General features: G+C 37.6%; 1 protein-coding gene across 3 annotated transcripts; it reads left to right on the top strand.

The window, feature by feature from the left end:
* Nucleotide 1: 1 nt before the first annotated feature.
* ZNF770 (zinc finger protein 770) lies at nucleotides 2–17,562 on the top strand. 3 transcript variants are annotated; one of them, XM_048308048.1, is made up of 2 exons: nucleotides 2–281; nucleotides 13,571–17,562. In XM_048308048.1, the coding sequence occupies exon 2, from the start codon at nucleotides 13,710–13,712 to the stop codon at nucleotides 15,903–15,905; it is 2,196 nt and encodes a 731-aa protein (XP_048164005.1). In that variant the 5' UTR covers nucleotides 2–281; nucleotides 13,571–13,709; the 3' UTR covers nucleotides 15,906–17,562. The 3 variants fall into 3 exon arrangements, with proteins under 3 accessions (XP_048164005.1, XP_048164006.1, XP_048164004.1); XM_048308049.1 differs by lacking the exon at nucleotides 2–281 and adding an exon at nucleotides 8,764–8,867; XM_048308047.1 differs by lacking the exon at nucleotides 2–281 and adding an exon at nucleotides 8,878–9,041.
* The last annotated feature ends 152 nt before the right edge of the window (nucleotides 17,563–17,714 follow it).

Genomic DNA, 17,714 nt, shown 5'->3' with positions numbered 1-17,714 from the left:
CATTTTCGAGGTACTGGCAGGTGGCCTGGAGAAGACAGTGGAGATCTGTTATTCCCTGCAGTGATTAATACAGATAGACTCCTGAACAAATATCGGAAGTTGTGCTGTGACATTAAAACAAAGATTCTGAAGATATGAATGAAGACATGGCTTGGCAAATACTGAGTGGAACTGAGAGGAATCTTATGGTCCACTCAGACAAAAACATAGGATGGTGCAGGACTGTGAAGAGCAGTAAAGCCATTGTGAATTGGCCAACTTCGACTATTGCTGATGAGCAGGTAATTACGGCATTCTTAGTTAATCAATCATTCATCTTGAAATTAAGATGTTTGCAACTACTGAGTGATCATCTTTTTCTCTAACTCATAAACCTGGGTAAAACATAAGAGGTTATGTTGGTTTGTGGTCATTGGGTTCCCAAAATGTGCTAAGGCAAATAATGGGATACATCGAACCATTTTCCTTTCGCTCCAGTTGTCGGCATTCAGTAACAGAAATGAAACCTTCTCCTTGGACTGGTGTTTTGGTTTCTAATATTTCTATATATCGTACTGATTTCTGCCAGGGGACTTTTAGGTGCTGGGATTGTTTACTTTATCTATTCATTAGTGGAACTTCTACAGGTTATGAAGTCTTTTTAACTTTTTGAAGTTATTAAGTTGTTACTATACAAAAGATGTGTGGAAAATGTGTAGAAAAAAATGTTCCATGTAAACTCAGAATTTATTATAGGATGGCAAATTTGTGCCATGCTTTTGCTGGATCAGAGACAGACCCTACAAAGTGAAGCACCTTCAGCTTTTGACTTACTGAAACAGGAGTTTGAATGGAAAGTTACCAAACTCAGACCACCAAGCCCAGGAAGTTGTTCATAACATTATTTGCTTTCTGACTAAGGGTCAAAGCAGAAGCTGGAAACTAAAGACTGCATCAGGATTTTCAGAGTAACTGTAGACTAGTGATCACACTGCTGGGCAGATGAGTATCAGAGTGAGTTTTGAAGGCAATGGTATCATTTATCCACACTTTTTGGCTGTGGAAATCTTTCAAAGGTTAACTCTGGGCAGCACAGTCAGTACAACTAGCAAGAAAGCATCTTCTGGCTAATTCAAGCATGTGCATTAGGTGAGGACAGGTCCTGGAACTTCATGCCTAAGCCTGGCAGCTTGCTTATGCTATCAGTCTGTGCAGTGGTATCAGATGACTGATGTCAAGCAAACAAATTAGTTTGGATTTTGTCCTAGAAAAGCCCCAACATACCCACTAGGACAGGGATAGACAGGGATGGTGAACAGATGGAATTCAGATTGTCATAAATGGAAACACAACTACTTCCAGATTTTAAGAGGATCACATGGAGCTCTTAGGATTGACCAGACATACAAGATATATTGTTTCATGTAAGGGACCTCAAGAGTACTTGATCTACAAATAGCTGACAATGGCCCTAACATATGGTAAAAGATGATCTGTGGAAGTAAGGGATGGGACCCTGAAAAGTCAGCATTTCCTGTCTCTCAAATGCAAAGGGCAGTAGACAGATGTGGGCTGGCATTTAAAGGTGTTACACCCTCATGAGAGTTCTGGAGTAGTCAAGGATACACAAGTAAATGTGTAGGCTGACATGAGTACCCATAATATATTTTAATAAGTAGAGGGCTTGGCAGCTGTGCAAAATTTACCAATTTTCTATAGTCTTCTTTTTGTTACTCATGTTAAGGTAATTTAAAGCTGAAGTCAGAAGGGTGAAGCACTGTGAGAGAGAAGATATCTTTTACCTTAATATCCAATCCTATAGATCTTATGGAAGTAAATATCTAGCCTTGGAAGCCAAAAGTGTATTTTTCTCCAACCTAATAATTTTATCCTCCCTGCAATATGACTTTAGTTGACATTAAGCACATCTATTAAATTTCAACATATTTCTTGAGTTATCAGGTAATTTGATAATTTGACAATTCGATTTGTCAAGATTCTCTGCAGTGTAGATAAAATTAATTGTATTGACAGGCAGGAGTTTTTGGGCAAGTCAATACAAGGGACATTGGAGTTTAAGAATAGAAAGGATTTCATAGCTCATCAAATCCAATTTCCTGCTGCCACGGGTGGTCAAGTGTTTCATGTTCTACTGCTGTTATATTTCTGGAAAAATAAACATACAGATTTCCTAATTGTCTCACTTCAAGCCTTACAAGTTTTGCTGCTACTTCTCAGTTTTCTTCTCCTTTCACCTACCTAGTGATCCATATTGAAATATTCAAAGGTATTTTGAACCATGCATAGTTTATCCTCCATTGCTCCTTTATCTTCAGTGAACAGGGATGTCATTTAATGTTCTCTTAAATTTATGCGGATGAAGAACCTTTTGTTATATATATTTTTAAGACTTATAATGTTTGATTTTCAGTAAATACTATTTCACCACTATACTTTGCATCACTGATGTTTAGCTTTCCTTGCTGACCACTATTTGGTTTAATTAATTCTTCTAATTTCTTGAAATTCACCCTTTCTTTTGAAATCAATAAACCTGAAGACCAACTTCTATTAATCCACCAGCTAATCAAAATGTTATCTGTATGTGATCACTTAAAAGGTTGTTTTTATGACCAGCTATTCTTTAGTGCACATACCACTTTAAAAATCAAATGTAAATCAGTTCTAAAATAGAATCAGCTCTATTTGATTCAGTAATTATTCAGTATTGTCTACCACATCTGAGGATAACTGGTTCTGAATATTCTTATTGACACTTTTTTCCCAGGGAGTGACACAGAAACTGATCTGTCCAGCAGTAATTTTGACTATTGTGTTCCTAGCTCATTTATTTTTCCTTAATTAAAGCTGTGGTCCCACAGATCTATAAGCCAGTTTAAATGGTAGGTCCTTTTATCTTTCAAACTTCCATCAGCTCCAACTACATTTAATTTTGTCCCTAATCCCATCTCCAATGATGGAAACCTCACAACATCTCTGGGCAACCTCTTCCAGTGTTTTACCATTGTCAAAAGCAAAAAAGTTGGGGATTTTTTCCTCATGTTTAGGTGAAATTTCCTGAGTTTCAGTCTGTGCCCCTTGCCTCCTGCCCTTGCACTGGCAACCAATGAGAGGAGTCCAGCTCCAGCTTCTTCTTTCCCTCTCTCCCTCCCTCCCATCATGTATTTAAACACATTGATAAATTCCCTGCTAAGTCTTCTCTTTCTGAGGCTAAACAATCACAGCTCTTTGAGCTTCTCCTCACAGAGCAGATGCTACTTAATCATCTTAGTGGCTTTTTGCTGGACTCATTCCAGTATGTCCAGCTCTCCCTTGTACTGAGGAGCCCAGCAGTGGGCACAGTACTGAGAACACGTTTTGTTTTCTCCAGATCTGTTTTTGTTTATGTTCATTTTACTAGTTCCACAAAAGGAATTAATTTCCATTTTATGAAAAGTCATTTTTAGCTCCGGCATGCATATGTATACCTTGGAATTATATTGCACAATTTAATGTTTCAGTGTTGTAAGGAATACTTTATCACTCAGAGGCCACCTAAACTAGCAAATGGCACTAGATGTGCAAAGTCAGAAAATTAAAACTCACATATTAGACACAGCATGTACGATTTTATATTGCATTTTAATTCTTCACTTCTATATCATCAGAAATTTCTTTTAAATTGAAACAAATGAATCTACAGGAAGGAGGTAAGAGACGGGGAACTTTCTATGTAGTATGTCAATCTGTAGATTAATTAATACATTGATTCCATTTGAGAGCCTGAATGTACCTGTCTTCCCACTGAGATACCCACTGTGCAATCAGTGGTAATTTAAAAATCAATTGCTCTTCTGTAGTAATTAGGTTTGTCCATTTAAACAGATATAATTGATAGAGCCTGCAACTAATTTCAAAGCAGGGATTCTTTAGGGATTCTAGAGATTAAGAGCTGTGAGCCAGCAATTTGTGGGTTTTTCACTCAACAAATGAACATCTACACACACTGGTTTGTGTATAAGTTTCAAGTACATTATATCAGATAAGAAAATTATTTTGAAATATACTGCTAAATAAAGCATAATATATTGCTAGACAAAGCCAAAAAGTTAATGAAAGTGATTGCATTTAGGTACAACTGTATCTTAAAGGTACTGAAATATAATTATTCTTACATGTCATAGAATTAAATGTGTTGCCTTTAAAATTTCATCATATTCTTTTGAAATTTCTCTTTCTTTTCCCTGTGTTTTATGTCTGGCTGAATAAAGTTTACTTTCCTCAAAAATTTCATTTAAAGTTGTTTTCTGTTTTGAGCATACAGAGAGAATTTATGGAGCTCTTGCCACACAGTGCTTAATCAAATAAAATATGATACTTGCACATGTAGAATAGATATTTCTGAGATTCATTAAACAACTATCTTCCCTCAAGGCAATTCATTGTTATGCACCAGAGGGCTTGAAGATGGGCTATTTAGGGAAAAAAAAAAAAGGCAGAAAATAGGACAAGAGAAAAAGGAAGAAACCTAAGACTAACATGAAATGCATATTCACAGTTTTAAAAGCCTTTGCAATTTACTGCAGCCCTGAGGTGGCATTAATTGACACATTAGCAAGTTATATACTGTGTTATGTGTCTATTTAGCCTATAACACAATAAAAATAACACCAGGGGAATCGCTATAACACATTGCATATACAGCTTGTGTTTAAAGTAAGGAACACCTTACAAAAGCAGACAAGAGCAGATTAATGATAATGTGTTGCAGTTAACTCACAGACTGTCCCGGCAACTCATGTAATTGAATTGCCAACTGTCAGCTTGCAGAGGCATCTTCACAATATTTTAAGGGAAAATCTTATACTTCCTAAAAACTAATGGGAATAGAAATTTATTTGAATGAGGTCTGGCTTTCCATATCAATATGGAATACAGCATATGCCCACAAAAAGACTAATCACTCATTTTCTGTTAAAATTCAGACTGAGATGCTAATACCTACTCCAGATAGTGTGCCTTCTACAAGAAGTGGAGCGATATGCATTTAGAATAATAAGGTAAAAGGATTACATAACTTATGTTCTTGTGTAAAATTTTCTTTTACAAATGAAGGAACAACTCAGCATTTCAGGATCTTGAAATTCAGCACTAGCCAGTGAAACTATTCTATTGCACAATTTTTATTTAAGGAAAGTTTAGGAGTTCTTTCATTGTTAATTTTTACATTTCATTTTCTTTGAAAAAAATTTTTTTAAAAAGGATCTTGCATGTAACACTATAGCTATTGCTAGAGCTAATTCTGTATAACCTCTCAAGTGCCAAGTTAGATAATAATCATGCAGCTTGTTTCAGTATGCTCCTGGTTTATTATCTGTTAAATGTAACCTCATCTAGATAAGTAAAACAAGGATAATATGTGCACCAAAGCACGCACATTCTTAATATTCTGCATATTCTTAGCATGTAGAAAAGTGCTACAAAATGTTAATATTAGTGTGCATGGGGAATGAATAACATCTGGGTGTGGAAGCATCAGAAAGAAAAACCAGCTGGAGAATAGTTACAAGAATGGTGTGTGTCCATAGCACCTCAATTAACAGGTCATCAAGATCCCTGCACATATCTACCTACAGCTTTGAAGCACACAAGATGAGGGAAAGGGCAGCGAGTTAAATCCCAATGACTTGCTGAAGTGGGAAAATAAGCATGCTCAGGTTACAAAAAGACATATCCACAAGTGAGATGTGGAAAGAAGGCATAAGTGAACGGCTGAAATCAAGTTTCGATTTAAAATAAATCCACTTTCCACTCCTAGGAGGTCTTGCATTGTTGCTGCAATGTTGCAACATGATTTCCTACAAAGCCTGCCTATTATTCCTTTGGCGTCGTAAAAACATATAATTGACTCCATGTGTTTGCAGTGTTTTCTACAAAAACATAGTGAATGAATTCACCTGTATTGTTACAACTGAGCTAGGATTGAATATATAATCCAAAAATTATACTTTCTGTTAACTTCCAGAACTACACAAAAAGATTCTCAGCTGGTATTTATTGCAACAGCTTCATTAAAATCAAGAGAGCTACAACAATCTACACCAGCTGTGGGCCTGCTACACTAGTTTGCTACCAGGCACATGCAGAATTCAGCTGCTTGTGTACTTGCTTCAGACCAGTCCAGAGGTTTCATGAGCAGGCTGCTAAGGCTGGATAGACTTTAAAATGAAACAGATGCTTTAGAAAGAAATATATATATATTTAGATGATCTGCAGTTATTAAATGATGAATAATATTTCTGAATAGCTTTATGAGATGCATGTGGCAATTACTATGCACTTTTTATAGCTAGGGGATTGACATCTATAAGCCTAAGTGACTTCCCTGTGGTCATATAGTGTTACCAAGCTTTCAGCTCTAGGCTGTCCCAATCCCCATTTTAACCACAAGACTTGGCTCCCTTTCAGGGAGGTTAATACTCGACTATATGCTACTGAAGCAACAATTAACACTAGCTAAGCTGTTTGCTCGAGCATTTCAGCTTAAATGGAAATAAATTTTGTTCTGTAGTGTTAAAATTTGGCTTGTGTGTTGTAAACTAGGTCAGATGTTATTTATACCACTGGCGATGAGAATGATTTGATTTCTAACATTGCTAAGCTAAGAAGTAGTGATTGTTCTACAGACATTTTTTTCTAGGTATCAGAAAAGGACATTTCTAGGTATCTCAAGGACAGTTCTTCAGAGACACCAGGGCCTACAAAATTATCCTTAGGCTAGTAAATGCTGCCAACTTCTCTTTCATTGATGTATACAACATTCATGACTAAACAATTACTTTTTTATATATACAGCAGTTGTTTGGAGTTTCCTCAGAATAGATGATTTCTACTTGAATTCCCAGTAGGACTGGGAGAGAGGGCTTAACACCCAGAGCAGAAAGAATTAGTTACCACAGCCTTTTTAAAACTTTACTAATTTACATATTTGATTTTTTTGTTGGTTCTGCCCTCTTCTGTTCCTCCTGCTAAGAGTCAGATCCTAGCTTTATCTTTTGTACAGACATGGAGTCTCAGTAAAAGGACAACTGAAAAAAGATGAGTGAGCTGGCAGTCACGGTTTTCTAAGAAATGATTGCCGCACGTGCAAATAATTATTTGTTTAATTTCAGTCTGCATGAACAGAAGAAAATAAGCAAAGCTCTTAGGAAAATGCGTCTATATGAAAAAATAATCCTCTTATAAACTTTATGTCAGGGAATTACTTATTTTGTCTTCAGTGTTGCAATTTCACTCACAAAGATGGTCAAATCAATTATCCGATATTTAAAAAGGTGGGGTTTGGTGAGTTGTCCTTTTTTTTTAAAGGAAAGAGGAAAGCATACAAGACTGGTCCTCTGTAATTCCTGGGATATGGCAGATACCTTAAAATAATAAATTTTTAAAAAATAGAAAAAAATCTGCAATCTGTCTTTATGTGCTTTCGATAAAGAGTTTAAGATTTGACTAATAGAGTCCATATTGAGCTGTAAATGCAGGTGGCTAAGTCAAAAGTCTAGTGACTAGAAATTCTCTGTCCCAATGGGGACAACGTAACCAGCCTCATCCATGTCCTTGTGTTTTATTAACAGGCATTTACAATGAATCTCTTACACTTTGCTGTGCCATTTGCATGTTCTTTTATGAAGCAGAATCACAGAATCATAGAGTGATTTGGTTTGGCAGGGACCAAACCCAGATTATCAAACCCCTTGCTGTAGATAGGGACATCTTTCACTAGACCAGATTGCTTAAAGTCCATTCAACCTGGCCTTAAACACTTCCAGGGATGGGGCATCCACAGCTTCTGGGCAACTTGTTCCAGTGCTACCACTCGTATTTGTGCAATATTTATTCCTTATGTCCAATCTAAATCTACTCTCTTTCAGTTTAAAAGTCTTGCTCCTTGTCCTGTCACTACGGACCTTGGAAAGTCCCACAAGCCTCCTTCAAGCACAGGAAGGCTGCAGTAAGGTCTCCCCAGAGCCTTCTCTTCTCCAGACTGAACAACCCCAACTCTCTGTGTGTCTTCATGGGAGAGGTACTCCTGCTCCTTGATGGTTTTTGTGCCCTCTTCTGGACTTGCTCAAGCAGGTCCTTGCTTGTCTTGTGCCAGGGACCCCTGAACTGAATGCAGGACCCAACTGTAGATGCTGTAAATGGTTTCTATCTTTTTCTGTATGTCTTCAGTCCTTTGCTTGCCATTCCCCTGAGGTAACCTCAGCCAAGCTGCGGCCGCCAAGGGAGATATGACTGCTGCAGGGCACCTGTCCGTCCTCGGGCGCACGAGCTCCTGCGCTTGTTCGATCCCTCTCTGCTGCAGAGGAGGCAAACCGGGCTCTTTTGTGTGCGCGTGTTATTGAAGGTGTTTTCAGAATTCCCGGCCAAGCGTCTCTTTTCCCATTCCCTTCCAGCTACCATTTCCTAGCCTTTTAGGCCAGTAGGTTTGGCTTTACGGTGCGCTTAACACACAACAGGAGTATAACCTTGCCATCGTGCTTTAGTTGCGATCCGGCAAACACCGGGATTTGGTTATTTGCTTTTAGGGTGCTGAAGTAGAAAATGCGTCTTATTTGTAGGGAACAATGTGCTACAACAACTAAAAATTCATCAGCAGAGCCGGAGGCATTTTCTGCCTGGGCATAAATGCAGCCAGGGCCACGTTCCCCGCCTCTCGCCCCGGCCCCGGCCCCGGCTCCGGCTCCGGCTCCGGCCCAGCAGCGGCGGCGGGCGGGGCCGGATTGCGCGGGGGAACGGAAAGCTCCGGACCGGGTTTCCCGTTGTCCCGGTGCCATCCGGGGGGAAGAGTTTAGGCGGCAGCAATCCCGGGAGAGATGAGGAAGGTGGAGGTGCGGTAGCTGCTTCTCCAGGTCGCTCCCTTCTTCGCGCCTGGTCCCCGCCCTTCCCCTGGGCCGAGCCCGGCCCCGGCGGCCGGGCTGTGGCGGGGGAGAGGCGCGGCGAGGCCGGGCGGCCGCGGGCCCAGCAGGGACCCGCTGTGCGCCGAGGGAGAGCCGCCCCGGGGGGTGTGTATATGTGTGTATATGTGTATGAGTGTATATATGTGTGTGTTTGTGCGCAGTCTGCTGTCCGTGAGGGCCGCCTCGCCACCTGATTTTAGGTTTCTAACTGCATTTACGTGTGTCGTGTTGGGGAAGTGTTGGTGTCAGTCCCAGAGGTCTCAGGCCCCTGAAGCAGAACGTAGGTTTGTTCTTAAACCAGCCGTGCTTCACCATCATACATCTTTCACTTCGGTTTGCTTCAGGAAGTGTATAGGAAAATTACAAGGAAAACAGAGGAGAATGAAGAGTGTTAGCTTTGAGGAGCCGTAATGCCTGATGTTGATTTCTGCATAACTGGCGAGTGAAGGTTCCATTTCTGGTGTGATTTGTTCCCCCATTGTAGCAATCTAAACTTTTCTCTCGGGAGAGCTGGTGAGGAAATCCAGCAGGCAACATGTTTGTCTTGGTATTCAGGTTCCTCTCTCTCTGGCATGCTATGTTTCATAAATAAGTAGCTAGATTTTCACTTTCTTATTGTGTCATTAGTGTTACCGGAGGCACCTTATGTTTCTTCACACATCTATTATTATAATTTGTTTCCTTATATAATTGTTTCTGGGAAATTATAAGCATTAGCATGCCTCAAGGATTTGAAGATACAATAATGCAGAAGAATCCTGCCTGGTAAATTTTGAAATATATTGACTTTTGAATTCCTAAATGACCTGTTTTGAATTACAATAACGAGTCACCAAAAAACAAGCAGGAATATATTATCTTGTATAGGGTCAGCTGTATGGGTGTGGGAATTTGAGAAGTGTTTGTACAACCTTCTTTGGAGACCTTTGATGTAGGCAGAGCAATCCCCCTACATAACTTACTTGTATGCTCATTAAGAAACACTTTGCAGCTGTAAGGACAATAATACACTTGAATTCTTTCTACTGTAATTTGAAGCCAGTTTCATTCACAACAGTAAATGGTTTGGGGAACAGCTTATTTCTGTTTTCCTTAAAAGTGATTCTTCTGCTTTGTTTTGCAGGGGGTATGTGTGTTATTTTTTTAAATTGCATCTCCTCTTTTTTAACTTAAATATTCCCAGTTACTTTAATCTTTTTTTCTATATTTTGCATTTAAGCTCAGATCGTTCTTGATTCTCTTCTCTGAATTAATTCATTCCAATCAGTTCATATGTTTGACTCGATTTGAAGGGAAATATTTAAAACTGGATAGACTACTCCAGCTGAGTTCTAAACAGTAGTAAGTAAGTAATAAGGATGATTTATGTCCTCTCAAAGCTTTACATCTGTTCACCCATCCTGGTATGGGTGGTAGCCTTTGGCATATTCACCTTCTGTTCCAACTTAGACTCTAGGTCTTTTCTGCACTATAACCTAGTAAGATATCCCCTTCCAGTTGATTATTCTGTCCTAAATTGAAGATCTTGCTTTTATCCTTATTAAAGTGCCCTTCCTGGTTGGTTGTTTGCTTTTTTGTTGGAGCTTTTTGTTTGTTTTGTTTTAAAAACCCAAAACACCACAGTGCAAACTTTTCTGATTAGTTAAGACCAGATTAGAATTCAGAATTTTCTTCCATCATGTTTTCATTTTGTTGCAGCTTGCTGCCATCTGTAATATTAAGGAAACAGTTACTTAGGAGGGTCCTCTCTGAACTTTCAATGGCCTACATAACTTCTTGATTATATTTTCTGCATGACCTTGCAGCCAAGATGAAAAGTAGTGTCAGTTTAATATTAAATTGGACCTTTGCCATAAACTAAATCCTTATCACATAGGGAGGTACATTTTCTAACTCTTAATTAGGACAAGCCTCTGTACTTTCAAGGCTAGCAGGAAGCAATATTCCAAGCTTGTCTTTTGCTGTTTGATCTTTAGCAGCAGCATGTTTATTCCTTAGCTGTCCAAAGCACAGAGCACCCTGAAATAGATGTGGGGAAGCCTGTCCTTAGTAAATAGGATTTGAAAATATATTTGGGCCACACAGTAATGCCCATCTTGGCTCCTTTCTCCTTCCCTTGCATCCCCTTAGTTTAGCTTATCTGAGCCTTCAGTCCTTCACAGGGCAAGAAGATCACAGCAAGAAGCTCTACTCTGCTTTTGACACCTTGTACTACAGAGCATTTTCCTCATTCACCAGATAGAATTTTAAAAAATTTATAAGCTAAATACAAAATCCCTTGTGTAATATGCCACAGCTGTCTCTTACTTTGGACTTTTTTTCTTTGCATGTCACTGTAGTGTTTGAGCATTTTCCTGGTGTGTAAATTAGATCTGTATGACAGTATGTTAACGGAAATTCATCACTCTTTACAGTTCTTCCTCAGGAGGTTTTCTTTCCCTGCTAATGGAGGCTGCCTTGAGCTGCACAGAAACTCAGCACAGCAGAGAATCTTTTCTCCTTTTCTCAACCTGCCTGTCTTTAGCTTCATGGTAGCACAAACTAGAAAGCATTTGGTGTCACACACTTACTCTCTCTAAACTCCCAGCTTTCGCATGATGTGACAAGAACTGGGAGGAAAAGGGGGTCTCCTAAAAGTGTTGTGTTTTCTTGCATCTTCAGAAGAAGACTGAAACTGAGTAACTGCTAAAATTCTACAGGAAAAGAGAACAGGAAAGGAAAAGTTTACTTTCTCAACTGCTTTATCTATCTTGAAGTGTTGCAGTGAGATTAAGGAACTCCTTAGTGTAGTGACAATCACATCTAAGGTGGACATCCATATGTTCCTTATTAAAGCCCACAGTTATATAGGAACATATCTGTTAGGGGTGGAACAATTCTACCTCAATGACCAGGTTTTCTTTCCATTAAGCTTAAGAAAAACCTTGATTCACCATATATTTTCAGCCTTTGTGCATGGTTCTTGAATCTCATTGTAACGTGCTTTAAATTGCAGTAGGCTTTTATTCTTTGCAATTACTTTGAATAGATTTCTGAAATTTTTTTAAAATAAGGACTAACTTTGTGTAGTGACAGGTTTTGGAGACACTGAAGAATTTAATTTTTTATTCTGCTGGTACATTGAATGAATATGCAACTTGTAATAACTTTGAGATGGACAAGACATTTCTACTAACTATAATTTGTGGTAGTTTGATGCTACAGCTCACAAGTGCTGTTACGCTCTTGCTTTAAAGTTTGCTCCCTTCATCTGTTTTCTTTTATATTGGTAATATTGTAGAGGTGTTTTTATTCTGTTGTTTGTACTATGCTTGTGGACTGGAATACTTAATCTTAGATGCTGCAATTTAGGAATGAAGTGATCAATTGAAAGTAGTCCAGAGATTATTAAAACACCAATCTTTTTTTTTTCTTTCTTTCTTTCTTGTGGAATTAAAAGCAATACTTAGAAAACCCCAGAATTTTCGTATTTTTGAAACAAAAGGGGAGAAAGCAGACTTTGAATACCTGAAGTTGTGACAGGGAACACTGACAGTAACTTTGTAGTAAAGAAAGGCTAAGCTGAGTGCAAGGAAAATCTTCATGAGAAGGTGACACACTGAAGCAGGAGCCCTGGTGAGGTTAAGGAACATCCTCACTGGAAGTTTTTAAGACCACTTTGGAGGCTGTCTAGATGTGGGTTGGCCTCACAGTGGAAGGCTTGGGTGAAATGTTTGGTTGGGGTAGTTTCTAGCAGTTCCTATGAATATTTTAATAACTTGTCATACAGTCAGGAGCTTGCAAATTATTTTTTTTTTGTTTTTAAGTCATTGAGCTGAGACACAGTAGCTTTTCCAATTGTGTTCCATCAGTCGAAAATTCAAAGAAAATAATTTAATTGTTTTGGTTTAGACTGAAACAATAATGATGGTTAATTATGATAACTACCTTGGTATTCATGATGATGTCCCAGTATATGCATGGTTAGGTATCACAACCCTGATATTCTAGCTTTATAATGAGTTAGCGAACATAACCTCTGTTTTTTTCATGTTCTAGGAGTTGTCTTTGTTATGGTTATAGTTTATGACTAGTGTGTTGCTCTTGCTGACTGGCTCCAGCATTTGCCATTTTGAGAGAAATCAAAATTGATTATACTGCTAGATACAGTTGATAAGATGCAGAAACGTGAACAGTATATTTAACAATATATTGAAGCTAAGTGTTTTTCTTCTTACTAACACTGCATTCATTTAACGTATTTCTGAAGCGCAAGAAATCTTAGTTCTTCTCTTTTCTCCCATCTTCATAAATATTATATTTGGGAGTTAGAATTACTGCTGTAGGGAAGACATTTATTACAATAAGTTCTTGAAGTTTTTTTTTAATGAATATAATGTAGCTGAACTGTGTATTTGGAAGAACATGCATTTATAGCACAGATGACTTAAACTTGTTTTTCTTCTGGAAAGTAATCTAGTTTTTCTGCATCATATAACTAGTGATTACTCTGTTACAAGGAAAGTATTTTAAGCTAAATTAAATCAAGAGTATGCTAATCTAGATACTTTTGGTATCTTATGTAGAAAACAAGAGGCAAACTTAGGCAATTATTTATTAATATAGGCTAAATAATACTCTCTTTCTTATTTTAGGGACCTGTGGAATTTAAGAATCTCTCTCCTAAGAAAATTTGCTGCTTCTACAGCTTTCCATCTTAGTGTGCACTCAATTTCACTTGAAATACCTATCTGAAGAAATTAAGAGTAGGCGAGGTGTAATTGCCCTTTAAAAATGTTAAAAGTTCAGCATTGTGTAACAGCTGTCAAGATACCCAAGAAAAAGCCGTATATTTGTGACATGTGCTATAAACAGTTCGAAACTCCGTCAAAATTAGCTAGGCATTATCTCATACATACTGGTCAAAAGCCATTTGAATGTCATGTATGCAATAAAACATTTAGGCAGCTAGTCCACCTGGAGAGGCATCAGTTAACCCATAATCTGCCTTTTAAGTGTATTGTTTGTTACAGAAACTTCAGAAATGTAATCACTTTCTTAAAGCATCAGCAGCTTCATAATGAAAATTATGAGAGTGATACAAAGGAAGCAGAAACCTATGTGAATTCTGAGGAAGACAGGGCTGCTTGTGGCACATTTCATTGTTCTGTGTGCTGGAAACCTTTTACAACTGAAGAGAGATGGATGCTGCATCAGTGTCTCAAGTCAGATCACCTACATGGTGCCAGAAGGAGAAAGAAGAAAACTCACACTTGTGGATCATGTAACAAGACATTTCCATCAAGATCCAAGCTAGAAAGACACTTCCTTATTCACACTGGCCAGAAACCTTTTAAGTGTTCTTCATGTGGCAAATCTTTCAGACAGTCAACACACTTGAAAATTCATCAGCTCACACACACAGAAGAAAGGCCTTTTCAGTGCTGTTTTTGTCAAAAGGGATTTAAAATACAGAGCAAACTCATGAAGCATAAACAGCTCCATGCCAGAAATAAGACTTTCCACAATATTGTATGCAAAGCAAAGGCTCTTAAATATCCCAGACCACACAACCTGTTGGAAGGAAAGAGGGATAGTTTTGAGAATGCTGACACACACAAGTCACAGGAGAATGACCCACATGATGTGCACTCAATTTATATTGTACCCTTTCAGTGCCCAGCGTGTGAGCAGTGTTTTGAAACAGAGCATGTTCTAAAGTTGCACAAATGTTGTTATTCAAGAGACAGCAGAAGTTCAAATAATGGTACAACAGCATGCAGACACACAGTCAACAGGAAAAATAAGACCCTGATGAAACTGAAGCATACTGGAGGAAAGGCAACAGATTTTTCTCTGGGTGACAGAAAAAAAATAAAATCAGGTCACGTTAGAAGTCCTGACCTGGTTGCACCTAGAGATCAGCGTTGTGATCAGCATGTGTCCACTAAACCGTCCAAGGATTGCCAGAGCAGGCATGACATGCACAAGTCAGTTTGTAATCAGATGAAAAGAACGTTTGCTGTGCCATTATCTTGGCAAGAGTACCCACAACCTCCTGACTTGGGCAGTAATTTAAAAGGTGTGCTTCCTGGTGAAAGCATGTTAAACGTCGATGATTCACTGGATAATAAAGATGATGCTTTTTATGGTTCATCAAATGATAGTTTCTTTGATAAACCAGAAGTACTTCACTGTGCTTTTACAGTTTCTGCTAAAAATATACATAACAGACACAAAGTGTGTAAATGTGACAGATGTGAAAAAATTTTTCCATCTTCATCCAAACTTCAAAGACATTATCTTATACACACAGGACAAAAGCCCTTCGGCTGTAATGTTTGTGGGAAGACATTTAGACAGTCAGCTCACTTAAAAAGACATCAGCTCACCCATACTGAGAAGAGACCCTGTAAAAGCCCCGTTTGCCAGGTAGAATTTGAAAACCTGAACAAACTTTTCAATCATCAGGGAGATAACACTGCATTTAAGTCTTCTCAGCCTGTGGGTTATTCAGGTTACTCTCAAACACCTTCACAGGCATCTGGCTTTCAAGAATTTGAGCTGATTCAGTCAAACCAAGCAGCTGAAATCAAAGTTGAAATCGAGTCAGGGGACTTTGCTCTTGACACCAGCAGTAGAAACCCACAGCCATATTTGTGCAGTAAATTGTTGGAAACGGAGCAAAGCTGTTACAGCTATTGGCATGATTTTTCTGAAGGTACTGAAAAAAGTGAAGTTGTTAACAAATTGTATCAATGCAGTATCTGCTTTAAAACTTTCAAATCTCCTTCTAAGCTTGAAAGACATCACCTAATGCATGCTGGACAGAAGCCATTTGAATGTTTAGTTTGTGGAAGAAAATTCAGACAGGCCCCACATTTGAAAAGACACCACCTTACTCACTTTAAAGAGAGCTTAAAGTTTAGTTCCACTGAGGAACAAGCAGAGAATGTATTAGTTTTATCAAAACTGGATAATGTCCTATGAAACCATATTTTTAAATTTTTTGGTTGCGTAATTATAAAAGACTTCCCTTAGGCCAAACAATTAACCGAAGGGGATCATATTTCCTGTTACAGAGATGACGTGGTGAAATTAATTTACTGTCTTCAGAACTGTCTACTTGATACAATTTTTGAGATACTACTGTTGAGCTGTTTTTTAAAAATGCAGCAAGCCCACAAATACACTCTTTGCATTCGCTTTGGCTAAATTAGTTTATAAATATGCATTTGTATTGTATCAATAGTGTTGCAGCAATCTGCAGAGTTCCACGAATAAGATAGTTTAAAAGTTTTACCTTTTCCCATATAGTATTTTGTGTTCAGTGATAACTATCAGAAAAGTAAAGACAAAAAGGTAATTTTGAGAATAAGGAAAAAGTCCTTTTAGTTTCTTCTGGCTCCCCATATGTTGCAAGCAAAGGACACTTGCTGTATTTATCCTGTACTTTAAAAAAAAAAAGGTTATTTTTAGATAAAAGACACAAAAAAAGAAGAGAGCAGAAAAAGGGGAGAAAGTTTAATGAGAAGAATGTTGATGTGACATTATAGAACATTCTATTTTCTATAGGATAGGGAAAAATAACTTCTTTGTAATGTGCTTGGAGAGCTATACATAAGGAATTAGATCATTTCCCTTTTTATATAAAATACATGGAGACAATGCTAGAATATTGGATTTACAATCAATTAATCCATGTTACCACTTCATTAACTCCACTTCCTTGTAAATCCCTTGCCTTCTCTAGCATTTTTGGCCAATTCATACTTCACTGAGCTATTTTTGTGTAAGAAAAGAAGACAAGAAATTAGCATTAACATTACAAATGGGCTTACTATCTGTTCAGTCTCCTTTCCTTCTAGCATACATCGTGAACCAGTAAAAGAAATGTTCTCTAAGATGTGATAATAACTCAGATGAGCAGTTTTGTCAGGAAGTCGTGTTCTCATTACATTACATACAAGAGACTGAAAATTACTTTTAGCTGAAATTAAGTAATTCTGATTTTGTATTAATAGAATCTGTAGTTACACTTCCTGGTAAGTAGAGGGTTTTGCCCATTGTGCCAATGGGGCTGGCCAGAAGTGTAAGTGCAGTGCAGCTTCATACATTACGAACAAGAATGAAGTTTGTTTCTTCTTTTTTTCCTCTGAAGAAACTACCTTTTAGGATACTTCCTTTGTTATGCAACTTTTGAATAGTTGAAACCGGAAGTTCTTAATCTTATTTCTAAATTAACATATCTGTAAGATACATGACATTGTTTTCAGTATTTAAATAGATCCATATTTATTTAAGTAAAATGAGGGTTGTTTTTTTTATTTTTGAAGTGGCATGAACTTTGTAGTACTTGGTGAATATGAAGTGAAGGGCAAAATTATTTTCATACATGTTATTCTTTTCCATTTTCAGCAAGAATAAAACCAGCAAAAATACTTGGAAACAAGTCTGTAGTTACTATGCTTTTTGTATGACAGACAAATTCAGTACATTAATAATGACTTTAGTTATATATTGAGATTTTTTTCTCCCTATGTGGATTGTTTCATATTGAAAGACAAAATGCTGTATAAAATGTTTTGAAAGCATATTGTAGAGCTCTTTTAAAATACCTGTAATAAACTATTTTATTTATATTGTACTTTCATTGTGTGTTTTATGTGAAAACCAGAGTTTTGAAACTGTATAACATCCATTATGTAGAAAAGACTGTGAATCAAAATAACTAACTTTAAATGTTAGAACAATAGGTTTGGTTTCAGATTTTGTTATAAAATATAAATATGTTTAAAG

This window comes from Corvus hawaiiensis, chromosome 6, assembly GCF_020740725.1.
Source record: "Corvus hawaiiensis isolate bCorHaw1 chromosome 6, bCorHaw1.pri.cur, whole genome shotgun sequence".
Classification (NCBI taxonomy): Eukaryota; Metazoa; Chordata; class Aves; order Passeriformes; family Corvidae; genus Corvus; species Corvus hawaiiensis.
The sequence above is the reverse complement of the archived record's forward strand: the minus strand, read 5'-3'. Positions and strand labels throughout refer to the sequence as shown.